The following is an 18,727-nucleotide window of genomic DNA, read 5'->3' on the forward strand; positions in this document are numbered from 1 at the left end:
ATGGAATATCAAGCCTAGATCTTTGTGCTCCAATCTCTAGAGTGGGATTGGAACCCACAGAATTCTGTTTCAGAAACATGATTGTGGTAACTGACCAAGTCACGCCAGGAGAGAGACTTTCAGAGCACAAACAAAGCAGAATTTAGGAAGTATTAATGTGTATTGATTTTGTTTTTAAATTTCTGTGTCGGGACTGAGGAACAGTCTATGAAAATAACCCTTGCTTTTCCCTGTGGGATCACACCCCCAAATCGGAAAGGTATGGACCCCACCAAGTACGACCATCTACCAGCTTCCTCGCATTGTCATCCTGTCTGCTTTACCAATGTCAACCCTCGTTGTTCAATAGCAAAATCCAGAACTGAGTGTTGGTGGGATTGTTAGGTTGGAGGCAGGGTGGTGGGTGGAGGTGTGGGGGAGGAAGGTGGTGGGTGGAAATGGGTTGGTAGGAGGTGTGTCTCATAGTTCTCTGCTGCGCCAATGCTGAATGTCCCTGACCAACTCCACAAAGCAAAACTAATCTCCTGACCCTGGAGCCTGCAGAAGACCCAAAGCACTCAAGACTCAAGATGGGTGGGAGGAACGGGATAGCACGGTGGCATAGCGGTTAGCACAACTGCTTCACAGCACTAGAGACCTGGGTTCGATTCCGGCCTCGGATGACTGTCTGTGTGGAGTTTGCACATTCTCCCCGTACCTGCGTGGGTTCCCAGTGGGTGCTCCAGTTTCGTCCCACAGTCTGAAAGACGTGCTGGTTAGGTGGATTGGCCGTGCTAAATTGTCCCTTCGTGTCAGTGGGATTGGCAGTGTAAATATGTGGGATTGCAGGAATAAGGCCTGGGTGGGATTGTGGTCGGTGCAGACTCGATGGGCCGAATGGCCTTCTTCTGCACCGTTGGGATTCAATGATCTGGGACTTATTTCTCTTCTACAAGATCAGGAATTCTGTCACAAAGTCAGAATGCTTTGTTTTTGACTCAACATATTTACAGAAATGTTTTTCTTCTTTCCACTAACTACCACCCCCCTCCCCGCACCCTCCTCTCCCCTGGTATTCCTGGCCGGCTCGGTCAACCTCTTGTCCTGGGTAGGTCTGATCCTCCCCATCACCAGGGGCTGCAGTCCCATCAGCACCGCCCCTTTTCTATTTCCCCTCACCCAGGCAGCCATTCCAAAGGTGCGAGCAGCGGACAAATGGCTGTCAATAGCGTCGGCCGTCTGTGAGGGTCATCACAAGCGGACATCACAAACCTGCCCCCTTCCCTCAGCTTGCGCGCACCTCGGTGTCCAGCCTGAGTCCGCCAGCGGGTGAGGCGGTGGGGGGTGGGGGGGGGGGCGGGGGGGGGGGGTGGTGAACAGACCTCAGCCTTCATCCTCCTTCTCAAACCCTGGAGATCACTGAAACCAACCTGTGCCAATTCACCAACACCCACGCCAATCAGGCAGAGCTGGGAATCGAACATACGACCTCTCTGCCTTATACAGTTCAATTCCTCCCCTTGCTGGCCCATGGGGCAGGGCAGTATTGTGATCGAGGGTGTGAGGGGTGGGGTGAGGGGCGGGGGAGGTTGTGCTCATTAAAATCCGACAGATAACAGCAGCAAATCAGGAGGACGATCCGGGGCTGGAGCTCCACAACAGGGGAACGTGTCAACGTCACGACGGCAATGAACATCTGGGAACCGAATTACACGCAACACAAGCTAGGTGGCAGCCTCAGCGGAGTCAGGCATCGCTCGGAGCGAGGGGCAAATCATCCTTCCCGACAACCGCACTGCACAACGCAACCTGGAGATAAAGGCTGGGGGAGGGCGGGGGGGCGGGGGGGGACATTGCAGGAATGTCAACAATACATACTATTACCAGGAACCCAGGCGCAGGCAACTCAGCCCCTCAACACATATTCTACCATTCAGTGACATTTGTACCTGTATTTCTGATGTCGGTGTGGCAAAATCAAGAGGCGGGTCCTTTAAATGGCGCCGTGCCACCATTTTGAATCGTACATGACAGGGGACCGCTTGGCTTATCGTGTGTGTACGCTATCCAATTAGCCCCACTTCTCTTTTGCTTCACCTCCCTACCACCCCACCCCCCGCCACCTCACAATCTCCCTCGCCAACTTGAAGTGGGCTCTGCTGGTGAGGCCACCCTCTGCTGCCCAACTCTCGTTGCCCTTGGGAAGGCGGGTTCGGAGCGATTGCTGGATCTGCTTCCACCACCTTCTCAGGCAGCAAGGGCCAAATCATAAATGAGCTCACGCCCAACAACATCAAGTTTGCTCATCCCCGTCTTGGCATCTTCTTCCTGCGCCATTTCCTTTCAGCTCCAGGTCCACCGCACCTTCCGCCATTTGGAACAGTTTCTCTCGATTTACCCTCCCGAATTTGTCCCGCCGCCTGGTGACTTTGAACACCTCCCTCAAATCCCCCCTCGGCCCTGCGCCGGAGGAGAGTGGCTCCCCGCAAAAAAAAACACAAGGAATTCCCACGCCTGGAGGTACCTGACTGCCGGAGGAGTATCGAGCGCTGGTCCTGCCCGTCGACGTCTTGGCCGAGCTGTGGGAGCTGTCGGCCGCGAGGCCGCTGCAACACTGCGAGTGACGGAAACACTTGCTGTACTCCTTACGAACCTGCGGAAGGGAAACCAGGAGAGGGGATGAGCCGCGCTCAGATGGTTAACATCACCGTAGAATCATAACATCCGACAGCGCAGAGGGAGGCCATTCGGCCCGTTGAGTCTGCGCCAACCACAATCCCACCCAGGCCGTATTTCCGTAACCCCTCATATTTACCCTGCCAAACACTAAGGGGCAATTTAGCACGGTCAATCAGCCTAACCCACACACTTTTGCAGTGTGGGAGGAAACCGGAGCACCCGGAGGAAACCCACACACAAACACAGGGAGAAAGAGCAAACTTTGCACAGTGACCCGAAGCCGGAATTGAACCCGGGTCCCTGGCGTTGTGAGGCAGCAGTGCTAACCACTGTGCCACCCTTCCACCAGGAAGGAAAATAATCACCTTTACAACAATCATGTCCATTAATTTCCCGAGACACCGAGGCCGACTATTTTTCTTTATTCATTCGTGGGACATGGGCATCGCTGGCTTGCCAGCATTTATTGCCCATCCCTAGTTGCCCTTGTTCAGAGTCAACCACATTACTGTGGCTCTGGAGACCAGACCAGGTAAGGACGGCAGATTTCCTTCCCTAAAGGACATCAGGAAACCGGGTGAGTTGCTCCGGACAATCGACTATGGTTTCATGATCATCAGTAGACTCTTAATTCCAGATATTTTTTATTGAATTCAAACTCCACCATTCGCCGTGGCGGGATTCGAACCTGGGTTCGCAGAACATTAGCTGAGTTTCTGGATTAATAGTCGAGCGACAATACCACTAGGCCATCGCCTCCCCCAAAACTGATGCATGTGCTGTTAATTATCGGCAATAAAGTTGACAAGAGCTAATAAACGTAGCTTTAAGCAGCACCAGTAAATTAGATTCTGAAGCAGATTAACAGCATGCAGATGAATACATAAAATTTGTACATCAATACCTGAGTGCCTGCTGTCTTCACATACATTGTTTTTTCTCGTGTGAAATCTAGTTACCCTGGTCTTATTGCCTAGTTAGCAGCAAATTGGAACTCCCTGGTAGAATGTTCTGTCACAAATTGTACATGTTTAGACTGTGTGCGGTGATGGGCTGGGTTGCTACTCTTGTGTTGCTAGGGTACACATCGTCACTGCCTTTGATTTGGTTTGGTTTATTATTATCACATGTATTAACACACAGTGAAAAGTATTGTTTCTTGTGCGCAATACAAAGTATACCGTTCATGGAGAAGGAAATGAGAGAGTACAGGATGTAGTGTTACAGTCATAACCAGGTGTAGAGAAAGATCAACTTAGTGCAAGGTAAGTCCATTCAGAACTCTGACAGCATTAGGGAAGAAGCTGTCGGTTGGTATGTGACCTCAGACTTTTGTGTCTTTTTCCCGGTGGAAGAAGGTGGAAGAGAGGATGTCCGGGGTCCTTAATTATGCTGGCTGCTTTGCCGAGGCAGCGGGAAGTGTAGACAGAGTCAATGGATGGGAGGCCGGTTTGCGTGATGGATTAAACTGAATAAACTGGGCTTGTACTCATTAGAGTTTAGAAGAATGAGGGGAGATCTCATTGAGACGTATAAGATGATGAATGGGATGGATAGGATAGAGGTGGAGAGACTCTTCCCGCTCAAAAAAGACAGTAGGACTAGGGGGCACAGCCTCAAGATAAAGGGGGGGGCGGTTTAGAACGGAGTTGAGGAGGAACTTCTTCACTCAAAGGGTGGTGAATCTCTGGAATTCTCTGCCCGTTGAAGTGGTGGAGGCTGCCTCGCTAAATATTTTTAAGACACGGGTTGATGGGTTTTTGATAAGAGAGGGGATTAAGGGTTATGGGGAGAGGGCGAGAAAGTGGAACTGAGCAGCGACAGATCAGCCATGATCTTATTGAATGGCGGGGCAGGCTCGAAGGGCTAGATGGCCTACTCCTGCTCCTATTTCTTATGTTCTTATGTTCTATTGGGCTTCATTTGCAACCCTTTGTAGGTCAATAGAAAGGCCCAAAAAACTCCACTTGACCTTTGGACTGGAGTGTAGTCCCCTTCCCCAGTTATTATCCAGCAAACTAAAGCTGGCTGCAACAACCTCACAGCTCGCTCACCGCCGGTTCAAGACTGCAATTAATCTGCTCATCTTAAATTGCTGATGAGTCCTGCTGAAACAGGAGGCGAACAGAGGTTAGGTGACCATGCAAAGACAACAGCCTCAAAAAGCATTTACTGCAAACTACCAATGGTAGTCCAGTTGGAAGCTTTTATCCCCAGGGCAGAATTGACAATCACAAGGTGTCACGAGTTCAAGTTCAAGCTTTTTCCCAGGGTGAAAGAGTCAATTACTAGAGGGCACAGGTTTAAGGTGCGAGGGGCAAGGTTTAAAGGGGATGTACGAGGCAAGTCTTTTTACACAGAGGGTGGTGGGTGCCTGGAACTTGCTGCCAGGGGGAGGTAGTGGAAGCAGTTATGATGGTGAGTTTTAAGAGGCATCTTGAAAAATATGGGAATCGGGTGGGAATGGAGGGATACGGTCCCTGAAGGGCAGGGGGTTTTTGTTCGGATGGGTAGCATGGTCGGTGCAGGCTTGGAGGGCTGAAGTGCCTGTTCCTGTGCTGTAAACCAGTGCGACATTACAGCAGTGACTACAGACCAAAAAGTAGCCAATTGCGAAGATATCCTGAGGTTGTGAACGACACGACTGCCGAAATTCTACCATCCCTGCCCGCTAAGGAATGATTCAACTCGATTCCTTCCTGAGTTGAAGGGTTTATCATACAAGGAAAGGTTGAGCAGGTTGGGCCTGTACCCACTGGGGTTTAGAAGAATGAAAGCTAATCTTTTCTATTCAATTGTGGGACATAGAGTCATAGAGGTTTACAGCATGGAAACACTACATTCTGCACGCTCTTGTTTCCTTCTCTATGAATGGTAAGAAACAATACTTTTCGCTGTATATTAATACATGTGACAATAATAGGTCAAGTCAAACCAGGCCCTTCGGCCCAACTTGTCCGTGCCATTATGGTGTGCCACTGGCTAGGCCAACATCTATTGCCCATCCCTAGTTGCCCAAGGGCAATTGAAAGTCAATCACTTTGCTGTGTCTCTGGAGTCACATGTGGACCAGACCGGGTAAGGATGGCAGATTTCCTTCCCTAAAGGACATTGGTGAACCAGATGGGTTTTTCCACAAATTGACAATGGTTTCACGGTGATCAGTAGATTATTAATTTCAGATTTTTTAAAATTGAATTTAAATTTCACCAATTACTGTGGTGGGATTTGAAACCAGTTCACCAGAACATCAGATGAGCTTTTGGATAAAGAGTCAAGTGACAATACCGCGAGGCCATCACCTCCCCTTCCCATTGGAACATATAAGATCTTGAAAGAGCTTGGTGAGGTAGATGCTGGGAAGATGCTCTCCGTTGTGGGGGAGTCTGGAAAGGGGAGGTGGGGGTAGAATCTGAGAATAAGAGAGCTCCTTTCTAAGATGGAGATGAGGAGAAAGGTTTTCTCTCGGAAGGTCTTTTGTCAGCGGAATTCTCTTTCCTCGGAAGTAGTGGAGGCTGGGTCATTGAATATAGTCAAGGCAAGTTATTGACTTACAGCGGAATCAAGGGGGCTGTTGGAGGGGGGTGGGAGAGGAGGGTACGACAATGCAAAGTCAGAAGAGTATAGTGGACACCATAACCAGATCAGTCATGATCTTATTGAGTGTGGCACAATGGGCTGAATGGTCTACTGCTGTATCTAAGTCCTATGTTCCCATCACGCTTTTCAGATTATAATACTGCAAAAACAAATCACATCTTCCCCACTCTGTTTATCATAGAATCATGGAATCCTACAGTGCAGAAAGAGGCCATTCAGCCCATCAAGTCTGCACCGACCACAACCCCACCCAGGCCCTATTCCCGTAAGCCCACATGTTTGCCCGGCTAACCTCCCCTGGCACTAAGGGGCAATTTAGCATGGCCAATCAAACTAACCTGCACATTTTAGGAGTATGGGAGGGAACTGGAGCTGCCGGAGGAAACCCACGCAGACATGGGGAGAACATTCAAACTCCACACATGCACAGTCACCCAAGGCAGGAATTAAATCCAGGTCACTGGCGTTGTGAGGCAGTGGTGCTAATAACTGTGCCACCATGCCACACCACTGGTTCTTCACCTACTTATCTGAAATTTGCATCTTCCAACCTTCCCTACAAATGGAAACTGTTGCCCCTTCTATCAAAAGCCCTCGTGATTTTGGAAAAGTGTTATTTAAGGGCTACATGTCAATCAATGCTTATGGCAGAATGGTCACTGCAAAAACAAAACCCTTCACAGGTGTCAAAACCAAACTCAGAAATCAATACACAAGTACGTTTGATTCTCTATGGTCTAAGTTTTCAAACTGTCGGAGTGAGGTTAATGAGGAACTTTTAGAGAATTCTTCAGCCTAAGTGTAGGCCCTGATGTTCTGCAGGTGTCCACCAGGGGTTTCCAGGGTTGTCACAGTTCAAAGGGGCCCGTGTATCATAACATCATGAAATCACTAGAGTGCAGAGAGAGGCCATTGGGTCCATCGAGTCCACATCGACTCTCTGACAGAATCCCTACCCATACCCTATACCCATAGCTCCACTTATTTACCCCAATAATCCCCCTAACCCACACTACTGGACAATTTAGCATGGCCAATTCATCTAACCAGCACCTCTTTAAACACTGAGGGGCAAATTAGTACGGCCAATTCATCTAACTTGCGCATCTTTGGACTGTGGGAGGAAACCGGAGCACCTGGAGGAAACCCACATAGACACGGGGAGAATGTGCAAAGTCCACACACACAGTCACCTATGGCTGAAATTGAACCTGGGTCCCTGACACTATGGGGCAACAGCGCAAATCATTGGGCCACCATAAGAGTCTCTGTTTATGTGAGGGAGATGTGTTTGTGTGTGTGAATTTTTACAGACGCCTGCCGGAATGTGTCAGTGTATTTATGTGTGTGTGTGTGTGTGTGTGTGTGTGTGCGCTTGTGTATGTGTATGCGTATGTGTGTCAGTGTATTTGTGTGTGCGTGTCAATTTTTACAGGTTCCTGTAAGACTACATCATACGTGATGGTGAGAGACAGTAATCCTTACGAGCGCCTGTAAAACAAAATCACTGTATTTCCAAGGAGGGTTGGCTGCAATTATCTCAGTATTTGCAGCCCTGCCTCAGATACAAGCATGTTAATAGACACTGTTATAATCACTCATGGGGTTGCAGAAGGAGCCACTTACTTTTTTCTGAAGAGCACAGTGAAATAGAAAAATAAACATTCCTTGGAAAGCGTTGAATATTGTGAAGAGATAGGCCATTACGATAGACTCTTCATTGATGAATAGCAGTCCAAATCCCCAAGTCAAGCCAAGTAAACAGAGAAGAGCGAAAGCACCCAGAACCCAAGACCTGGGGAGAAACAATGAAGCAGCTTAGGTTAAGGCCTTTACAAACACCACATTAAAAGACATATCACAAATAGCAGTTTTTTACTTCTTATTACGAAGAGCACTACCGTCTCCCGTAAGAAGATTAAGATGTGCATGATCTCTCCTTCTATAAGCTTGATTCTAACCAGTTTTCTGTCACTTCATAGCTTAGGCTTAAGTAGGGACACTTTCAATTTCCACTCTTGTTACTGACCTTCGCCTTAAGCTAGTAGAGATAATGTACGAAAAAATCCTCTCCAGTTGAAATGGCACTGTGAGATATTAGTTACTGTCAATTTTATGTGTTAACAAGAACTGCTTATGATTTCCATTTTGCTGAAGACGCTGCCTCAGTTCAATAAAAGGCCTCATTTACAGTCACCGAATGGAATTTAAACCTGGAAACTAGAAGAATGTTTGCCACGCATATTATATTTTTGCACTGTTTTGGCTAAATGAACAGCCCCACGACGATCTCAGGAGGCCCAAGGTCCAGATGGAGCCTGAGGCCTAATTTCACGCAGGAGGCCTGAAACAAAATGGCCAACTTTAAGTTTTAGGATTTTCGGTAACGCATCTCCCTCTGCGCAGGAGGGCAGGGTCTACAAATTAAAGCTACCAGAAGATAAATTTGGAATAGAAGTCATTTTATATATATATGTAAAAAAAGTAATTCTCAGGACAAGATTGGTGCTGACAAGGCAAGCATTTATTGCTCATCCTCAGTTGCCCTGAGACGGTGGCAGTGGTTGGCCCTTTCCCTGGAACATTTTTTGCGTGTGATGTTTGCAGAGTTAAATTTGTCAGTAACTCTGGACTCCTTACGGAGGGAGAGAAGAAGACAGCAGCAATGGGGAAAAGTAAAGAAAAACTCGCGCAAGGGGAGAAGCAAAGGTAAAGTTGGTCCATATGTTTAGCTTTGGGATAATTGCTCTTACTTGAGGTGTGGTTTATTATCCTCATAGCTAGAATGCATTACAAGCAGAAAAAAAAGAGACAAAAATAAAAATTAGACAATATTGAATGCAAAATGAATGTTCAGCAAGCGCTCTCACACAGCTATATTTTAAGAAATTAATGTCTTTCTCGAAATATAAAACAATAAGGCAAATTATTAGCTACATAGAAAGTAGTTTAATACGGAAACGGTCATACATGTTTTAGAAAAGTTTATAAAACTTGCAGCCAGAATGGCGGCAATTGTTACGTTGTCAAAAAAGTTACTCAAGCCACAATTATTAAATCATGCATTAATAATAGATTCTTTTGTATGCATGATTTCTTCTTACCCTGGTAAGTCTGTGTTATAGTAGCCATCACATACACGGTAATTACTGGTGTGGATGAGGAGAAGCGAAAGGGCAAGGAAGAAAATGGAGAGAAAGAGAGAGGTGCTATAGATTAGCTCTCTCTTCATGCAGCATGCAGTGAACGTGGTGTTCAAGTATCCTGCCATCTAACATCAGTCTCAACAGCATCACTAAAATAATTACATTTGTTTCCGGTCTGATGTCAATTCTCCTCTCAGTCCCCCCCCCCCCCCCCCCCCCCCACCCCACCCCTCTCCAACCCCACCCAAACATCTCACCCTGGTCCCAACGACACAGCGGTTAGTAAAATATACTTATTAGCCACAAGTAAGGCTTACATTAACACTGCACTGAAGTTACTGTGAAATTCCCCTAGTCGCGCCACACTCCAGCGCTTGCTCGGGTCAATGCACCTAACCAGCACGCCCTTCAGACTGTGGGAGGAAACCGGAGCATCCCGGAGGAAACACGGGGAGAACGTGCAGACTCCACACAGACAGTGACACAAGCCGGGAATCGAACCCGGGTCCCTGACGCTGTGAGTTTTAACCGCTCTGCCACCACGCCGTCTCACTGGCTAGCACTGCTGCCTCACGGCGCAAGGGATCCGGGTTCGATTCCTGGCTTCTTTTTAAATTCATTCGTGGGACATGGGCGTCGCTGGCTGGCCAGCACTTATTGCCCATCCCTAGTTGCCCGAGGGCAGTTGCAAGTCAACCACATTACTTTGGCTCTGGAGTCACATGTAGGCCAGACCAGTTGAGGACAGCAGATTTCCTTCCCTAAAGAACGTTAGTGAACCAGATGGGTTTTTCTGACAATTGTCAATGGTATCACGGTTATCAGTAGATTCTTAATTCCAGATCTTTTTTTCCTCTTGATTTCAAATTCCACTCTCTGTTGTGGCGGGATTCGAACCCAGGTCCCCAGAGACTCTGGATTAATAGTCTAACAGTAATACCACTAGGCCATTGCCTCCCCTTGGGTCATTGTCTGCGCGGAATCTGCACTTTTTCCCCATGTCTCTGTGGGTTTGCTCCAGGTGCTCCGGTTTCCTACCACAGACCAAGGGATATGCCGGTTAGGTGCATTGGCCATGCTAAATTCTCCCTCAGTGTACCTGAACAGGCACTGGAGTGTGGCAATTAGAGGCTTACCTCTAACCCTCAACTCTATTAAGTTCCATTTTCATAGTAACTTAATTGCAGCGTTAACGTAAGCCTACTGGTGATACTAATAATTGCATTTACAGCGTTGACCTTCTGCTCCTGCAGCTAGTTCTAGAGTATGCAGACACAATCAGCCAGCTTCGACTGGCTATTTGACCGTGACGTGCATTTACTCACTCTCTGGGTCAACCTCAAATGCCCGAGGACACCTACTGGGAAGCAGGGGTTGACAAGTGGCACACTCAATAATTCTGTTACTGGCTAACAATACATTGCGGCCGTTTGTTTGATACGGCCTGAACAAGTGCGTGATGTAACAGTGGCAAATTTCTCACGAGCGGAAATGAAAACTGCTTCCCACGAACCTTCACAAATTAGTGAACGTACAAGCTACGTGTGTGGGGCGGCACGGTGGTTAGCACTGCTGCTTCACAGTGCCAGGGACCCGGGTTCAATTCCCAGCTTGGGTCGCTGTGTGGAGTTTGCACATTCTCCCCGTGTCTGCGTGGGTTTCCTCCGGACGCTCCCGTTTCCGCCCACATCCTAAAAGGCGTTCTGGTTAGGTGGCCCGAAAAGACACTGGAATATAGCGACTAGGGGAATTTCACAGTGACTTCATTGCAGTGTTAAAGTAAGCCTTCCTTGTGACTAATGAACAAACGTTATAGTGTGTGATGTGTTTTTTTAAGGAGAAAACCTCCACTTTCTTCAAATAAGTTTGTCCAATTACAGAACCAAACTTTTGATTCTCTTTGGGGTGAACTGGATCACAGGTCATGGGGAGAAAGCAGGAGCAGGCTATTGGGTTGGGACGATCGGCTCGGGCTGAATGGCCTCTTCCTGCCCCCTAACTTCTAGTTTACACAAAGTCTGGTAATGAATGATACAGAGAAGGAGACCCTCTGGGTTCACCACGCACCAACTTTTCGACCCACTCTCGATACCCTTCCCTGCAATTTTCTTTTCCTTTTATCCCTGTTGAAAGTTGCTTGCGAGTCTACTTCCAACATCCTTACAGGCAGGAGGGTATCTCAGATCACAGCCATTGTCAGTTCTTGCACTTCCCACATCACAAAATAATGTTCTCAGGCAAGATTTTTCCATCATTATTCTATGCAAATATCTCACGTCGCTGTGCAGTTGGCATTTAATAGAGAAACTAAGCCTGTAGTTATCACGGAAATATTGAACAGCCTCCCTATCTGTGAACAAACACACAGTTAAGTCGCTTAAGAATGCAAGATTACAAAGGAACACTTCACAGGCTACGGGGAGAAGGGGCCATTTAGAAAAACAAACTCCAGTGAATCACGGCAAATATGCAAACAAACATCAAACCGCGTTTGCGAAATCCAGATTAAATTGCTCCGTTTCTGTCAAACGTGGCCCCCCCCCCCCACCCCCACTTCCAGCGTGAGATTTACACTCTGTCGGGGTCGTTCCCACTTGTGAAATTATCCTCCTAATGCGGGTAAACGTCTCTGACCTTCGGATGCTTCACGGACGAGGGTCGATCCGAAGCGGGCCCCGGCTGCGTTGCGGGAGGGGAGGGGTGGTGGGGGAGTAGGGAACAAACACCGATGTCTCCCTCCCCCGCCAACCCCACCCCAGTCCGTAGAAAGATGCCTGAAGCCGGGTTAAAAACAAAAAATAACGGTGGTGCACAGCACCCCCTCCACCTCTGCCCACTCGCCCCCACCACCCACCGCCCCCCCCACCCCCACCCCCCCTCCCCCTTCTCACCACCACCCTCCGATACACATCACTTACTTGATATTCTCCAACCGGCTGGAGTCTGGTTTCAGCGTCGGTGTATGCTTCACCATTTTGACCACGGTGATGATCAGGAAGATGAGGTTGACCTGTCAACGACAACATGGAGGGTGAGTGGCGGCCTGCAAGTCCTCTGGGGCAGGAATGTGGGGCGATGGTGGAGTTTGGAGGGGGAGGAACGGAAGAAAGTAGTTCACAACAAAACGGCACGCGACCATCAGAGTTTTGAATGGACTTAGCTCGCGTTAAGTTGACCTTTCTCTGCACCCTGGCTATGACTGTAACCCTACATTCTGCACCCTCTCCTTTCCTTCTCTATGAACGGTATGCTTTGTCTGCACAGTGCGTAAGAGACAATACTTTTCATTGTATACTCATACATGTGACACTAGTAAAATCAAATCAAATCTTACATTTCTGAGCTCGGATATTGTGGAATCACAGTTTCACGCACAAGATGACTGGAAACCCTTGCCCCAAAAATGCTGCTGAGGAGGGGAGGGAAGGGGAAGGGGTGGGAGTAGTACAGAGTGGGGGTAGTGCGGGGTAGGGGGAGGGTTGGGGAGAAGAAAGGAGCTCACAGCAAGACGGCATGATCTTAAACCACTGCGTCACCAGGCAGCACAGTGGGTTAGCACTGCTGAATCACAGCGCCCGGGACCCGGGTTCAATTCCCAGCTTGGGTCGCTGTCTGTGGAGTTTGCACATTCTCCTCGTGTCTGCACGGGTTTCCTCCGGGTGCTCCGGTTTCCTCCCGCAGTCCAAAGATGCGCAGGTCAGGTCGATTGGCCATGATAAATTCACCCTCGTGTTGGGGGGGGTGGGATTAACAGGGTAAACATGTGAGGTTACGGGAATCGGGTCTGGATGGGATTGTGGCTGGTGCAGGCTCAATGGGCCGAATGGCCTCTTCTGTGGGGATTCGATGATGAAAAAACTCTATGAGGTCGAACACTGAGGAAACACGTCTTCACATAAAGGGTGATGGAATCTTGGCAACTCTCTCCCAAAACACCGTCGAGGCTCCAAGAGAAGGGGTGGAGATGGGAGTCGATTGAAAATTTACTGAGGTTGTTATTAAGGGCCGCAGAAGTTATTTATTGGTGTCACAAGTAGACTTACATTAACACTGCAATGAAGTTACTGTGAAAGTCCCCTAGTTGCCACACTCCGGCGCCTTTTTAGGGACACTGAGGGAGAATTCAGCACGGCCAGTGCACCTAACCGGCACGTCTTTTGGACTGTGGGAGAAAACTGGAGCGTCCAGGGGAAACACACGCAGACACGGGGAGAATGTGCAGACTCCAGACAGACAGTGACCCGAGGCCGGGAATGGAACCCGGCTCCCTGTGAGGCAGCAGTGCTAACGACAGTGGAGGTTGAGTTAAGAGACTAATTGACGATGATCGGATGGAATGGTGGATGGAAGGGGCTGAATGGCCTCCTCCTGCTCTTCCATTCCCTCTCCAGGGCTTCTCGTTCAATATTACTTGATAAGTTAATGAGGACTCTTCCTCATTTGAAGGAGCAAAAAGTGCGAGTTGAATGGCCTGCCTGCTGAGCTGCCGGGTTTCTTCCTGAGGGAAATACAAGCTGTGCATTCATTTTAACCGTGTGGCTTCAATACGGCACTAAATCCTCAGAAGACAAAAAAAAAACCCCAACTATTGAATATTAACGACAGCAAGTTTCGGAGAGACACGTTCAAATTAAAACTCCCAGAAACCAAACATTCAAAACGGGTTTGTTTTACGACGTGTTCCTCATCCTCTGTAAAAAAGGATTGTAAAACGCCAATTAAAATACGGTGACTGAATCATAGGACCATGGAATCCCTACTGTGCAGGAGAAGGCCATTTGGCCCATCTAGTCTGCACCGACAACAATCCCAATCAGGCCCTATCCCCATTACCTCATAACGCCATGCATTTAACCTAGCTAGTCCCCCTGATATTAAGGAGCAATTTAGCATGGCCAATCCACCCAACCCACACATAGGGATTTACAGCATGGAAACAGGCCCTTCGGCCCAATTTGTCCATGCTGTCCTTTTTTTTTAAACCCTATTCCCAAGTGCCCGCATTTGGCCCATATCCCCCTCTACCCATCATGCCCATGTAACTGTCTAAACTCTTTACAGAATCGTACGTCTTTGAACTGTGGGAGGAAACCGGGGCAGCCGGAGAAAACTCACACAGACACGGGGAGAACATGCAAAATCCGCACAGCGAACCAAGTTGGGAATCGGATCTGGGTCTCTGGTGCTGTGAGCCAGCAGGGTTAACCACTGTGCCACCACGCTGCCCGAACTGAGGAGTTGGAAAGGCCTGGAAGCTAGTCACATTGTTGATGAGGAGAAGGTCACGTTGGAGGGCTACCTGACGTCGCACTCGCTCACCAGACCCCCGTGAAAAGTGAGCGGGGACAACAGCACTGACGCTTACCTATAGCTCACTCCGAGGAGATTTGTACTTGGCGTAACTAGAGCGAGGAAATGATGATCTGACACTGTTCAGTATAGAAAGCTAATGTGAGCAATGACATTGCTTAAATTCCTTTGCTCAACCTTTATAGTAAGAAGTGAATCAGGCAGAGATGTTTGACATTTTCTTCTCCCCACCCCCTCACCCCTTCTTTCAATAACTCACACAAATAATCACCGTGTGCTTCAGTCTTCTGCCTGCAAATGTGGGTTAATAACAGCACATAAACCCTCATGCGCACACATAAAATTCTTCTGCATTAAGTGAGGCCATTAATGGGTTTTGGAAGGGGACAGGAAGGTTGCAGGGAGAATAATCGAAAGAATGCCTTCGCGTGGTTAGCACTGCCGCCTCACAGCTCCAGGGACCTGGGTTCGAATCCGGCCTCAGGTGACTGTCCGTGTTTGCACGTTCTCCCCGTGTCTGCATGGGTTTCCTCCAGGCGCTCCGGTTTCCTCCCACAGTCCAAAGATGTGCAGGTCAGGTGGATTGGCCATGCTAAATTGCCCCTTAGTGTCCAACGATGCATAGATTAGTTGGATTATGGGGATAAGGCAGAGGTTTGTGCCTGAGTAAGGTGCTCTTTCAGAGAGACGCTGCAGACTCATAGGATCCCTAAGGAGCAGAAGGAAGCAATTCGGCCCAACAAGTATGCACTGACCACAATCTCACCCAGCCCCTTTCCCCAAAGTCCCATATATTTACCCTACTGGTCCCCCTGACAATAAGCAGTAATTTATGGAATCATAGAATCCCTACAGTGTAGAAAGAGGCCATTCGGCCCATTGAATCTGCACCAACCACAACCCCACCTAGACCCTACCCCCATATCCCTGCATAGTTACATGCTAATCCTGCTAACCTATGCAACTCAGGACTCTAAGGGGCAAGTTTTAGCACGGCCAATCAACCTGACTTGCACATCTTTGGATTGTGGAAGGAAACCGGGGCACCCACAGGAAACCCACGCAGGCACGGGAAGGATGTACAAACTCCACACAGACAGTGACCGAAGCCAGGTAGCAGACCTGGGTCCCTGGTGCTGTGAAGTAGCAGTGCTAACCACTGTGCCACCCATGTGGATTGGCGATGCTAAATTGTCCCTTGGTGTCCAATGATGTGTAGGTTAGGGAGATTAGGGAAGGGAAGGAAATTTGGCATGTCAGCTACGACACTCACCAACTGTTAGAGACGCACCTTAGAAAGCATTCTTTCTGGTTGTATCATAGCTTGGTGTGGCTCCTGCTCTGTCCAAGACCGCAAGAAACTACAGAAGGTTCTGAATGTTGCCCAATCCATCTCACAAACCAGCTTCCCATCCAATGACTCCATTTACACTTTCCGCTGCCTCGGCAAAGCAGCCAGCATAATTAAGGACCCGACACACACCCCAGACATTCCCTCTTCCACCTTCTTCCATCAGCAAAAAGTTACAAAAATCTGAGGTCACGTACCAACCGACTCAAGAGCAGCTTCTTCCCTGCTGCCATCAGACTTTTGAATGCACCTACCTCGCATTAAGTTGATCTTTCTCTACACCCGAGCTATGACTGTAAGACTACATCCTGCACTCCCTCGTTTCCTTCTCTATGAACGGTACGCTTTGTCAGTATAGCGCGCAAGAAACAATACTTTTCACTGTGTACCAATAGATGTGACAATAATAAATCAAATCAAATCAAAGAGCATGAGGGTAAGACAGGGGGTTAGGCCTGAGTGAGGTGTTCTTTCAGAGAGTCGGTGCAGACTCGATGGGCCAAATGGCCTTCTTCTGCACTGTAGGAATTGTGCGATTCTACGAAAGCACAGCCATCAACGAGGAGACGCGTCAAATCAGGCTCGGATGGAGGAGTGTGTAGATCTCGGGCGGGGGGGTAGTAGGGCTGGTGGAGGTGGTGAGCAGAATGGCCTCAAGGGGAGGCAGGGTGAAGGGTGAAGCTTTGAAACGAAGAGAGGCCGAGTTCACGGCACCCTCCGTTGTTCCTCTGCCAAAGACCTTGCAAATAACCGGGCGGTGGAGCATACGCAGATAAAGTAATTGTCTCATCATTTACTTTTCGCTAAATGGTAAGTGGCTGTAGCAAAGTGTTAGCATCGCAGTCTACAGCAGTTTAAAGAGTTCAACTGCAGCCCACAGATTACTGGAGCGCAGAGTGTATTTTATAGCCAGCAACCTGCCCAGTCAAATCACATCCACCAGCAGCTTACAGCACTTTAAAATTCACTTCACGCAGCCTGCAGAGCTGACATGGATACAATGAGATACGAGCAATGGAACACCATTCTAAAATAACCTATCTGAACCAAACATGTTCCTGCTCTCTTCAGCCTCCCTGGGGCCCAGCCGTCCGTTACCAGCTGGAAGCGGCTGCCTTGTTTCTGAGGAGCGTTTGCTGCCAGCCAGGCAACAGAAGCCCATTCCTCTTCCCTCTCTGGGAGCGATGGGCTGCGAGATTGCTCTGCGAAGAGAAAGCTCGGGGAGCGTGTGTGCGAGGCTGAACTCTGAATGAACCTCATTAAATATTAAAGGTGTAGATGGAGCTGTCCAAATGATAAGTACAGCTATTGACGTGCCATGATCCAAGCTTTCATTAAAGCATTTCAGGCATACTAATGGCTGCCCAGCGCTCATTACGTCTGCACACAGGTTTGGTCATGGGTCTGATAACCTTCAAGCTGGAGGAACAGCGGTACAAAGGCACGCAGGGAGCTGACGTGCGCTGGGAGCGGGAGGGGCGGCTGTGGGGGCACCTACTGTTGGTCTGAATATTTGGATGGGGGGCGGGGGCGTTAGGTGGTGGCGGGTGGCTGGTCGGGGAGCGGAGAGTGGGGGGGGGGGACAGCATTACAAACACATTATAACTGAAAGCTTCTGATATTTTGCAATACAAATGTTTCAGCAGGCTGCCCTTGCCTCTGGGAAACCTCCCGGGTATCTGTTAATGAACGCAGTTCCTCTGCCTCGGCGTTCCAACACATGGCACGCAAAGTATTATTCTGCATTGCCACTTGCCCCCGCCTTCACCCCACTCCCACTCCACCCCCCATCCTCCGCTCAGTCCAATGGGAGATTTCGAGAGCAAACCAATTGTAAGGGTAGAATTGACCCATCGCTCTTTGATTGCTATGTGTTGGTTTCATTCAGACGCCGGCAATACCGCTGATTTATTACTGTCACATGTATTAGTATACAGCGAGGAGGAAGTATTGAGTAAAATAAAAGCGATTACTGCGGATGCCGGAATCTGAAACCAAAAGAGGAAACGCTGGAGAATCTCAGCAGGTCTGGCAGCATCTGTAAGGAGAGAAAGGAGCTGACGTTTCGAGTCCAGACGACCCTTTGTCAAAGCAAAGGAAAGTACTATTTCTTGGGCCTTATACAGACAAAGCATACATTACATCAAGAACAAAAGGAGAGGGTGCAGAATGTAGTGTCACAGTCATAGCTGGGGTGTAGAGAAAGGTCAACTTAATGCGAGGTAGGTCCATCCAAAGGTCTGAAGGCAGCAGGGAAGAAGCTGTTCTCGAGTCGGTTGGTGCGTGACCTCAGACTTTTATCTCCTTTTCTTGACGGAGAAAGGTGGAAGAGAGTATATCCAGGGTTAGACAGTGTAGATTCAGAAAGAATGTTCCCAGTGGCGGGGGAGTCCAGAACTAGGGGTCATCGTTTGAGGATAAGGGGTAAACCTTTTAGAACTGAGCTGAGGAGAAATTTCTTCACCCAGAGGGTGGTGAACACATGGAATTCACTACCACAGAAAGTTGTTGAGACCTAAACGTTATCTGATTTCAAGAAATTAGATATATTTGGATATAATCTTGGAGCTAAGGGGATCAGGGAATATGGGGGAAGGGGGAATCAGGATATTGAATTTGATGATCAGCCATGATCAAAATAAATGGCAGAACAGACTCGACG

General features: G+C 48.6%; 1 protein-coding gene across 23 annotated transcripts in view; it reads right to left on the reverse strand.

The window, feature by feature from the left end:
* adgrl2a (adhesion G protein-coupled receptor L2a) overlaps positions 1–18,727 on the reverse strand; it is a 732,161-nt gene that overhangs the window by 37,238 nt on the left and 676,196 nt on the right. For 13 of the 23 annotated variants that reach the window (XM_080195115.1, XM_080195117.1, XM_080195136.1 and 10 more), the window contains 5 exons: positions 12,323–12,414; positions 9,363–9,407; positions 9,012–9,038; positions 7,885–8,053; positions 2,504–2,632 (listed from right to left, as the gene is read on the reverse strand). In XM_080195115.1, coding sequence (XP_080051241.1) covers positions 2,504–2,632; positions 7,885–8,053; positions 9,012–9,038; positions 9,363–9,407; positions 12,323–12,414 — 462 coding nt within the window. The remainder of the gene's footprint in view (positions 1–2,503; positions 2,633–7,884; positions 8,054–9,011; positions 9,039–9,362; positions 9,408–12,322; positions 12,415–18,727) is intronic. The other 10 variants (XM_080195135.1, XM_080195133.1, XM_080195127.1 and 7 more) reach the window with 2 other exon arrangements.

Source organism: Carcharhinus amblyrhynchos, chromosome 9 (genome assembly GCF_965287045.1).
Source record: "Carcharhinus amblyrhynchos chromosome 9, sCarAmb.v2.hapA, whole genome shotgun sequence".
Lineage (NCBI taxonomy): Eukaryota > Metazoa > Chordata > Chondrichthyes > Carcharhiniformes > Carcharhinidae > Carcharhinus > Carcharhinus amblyrhynchos.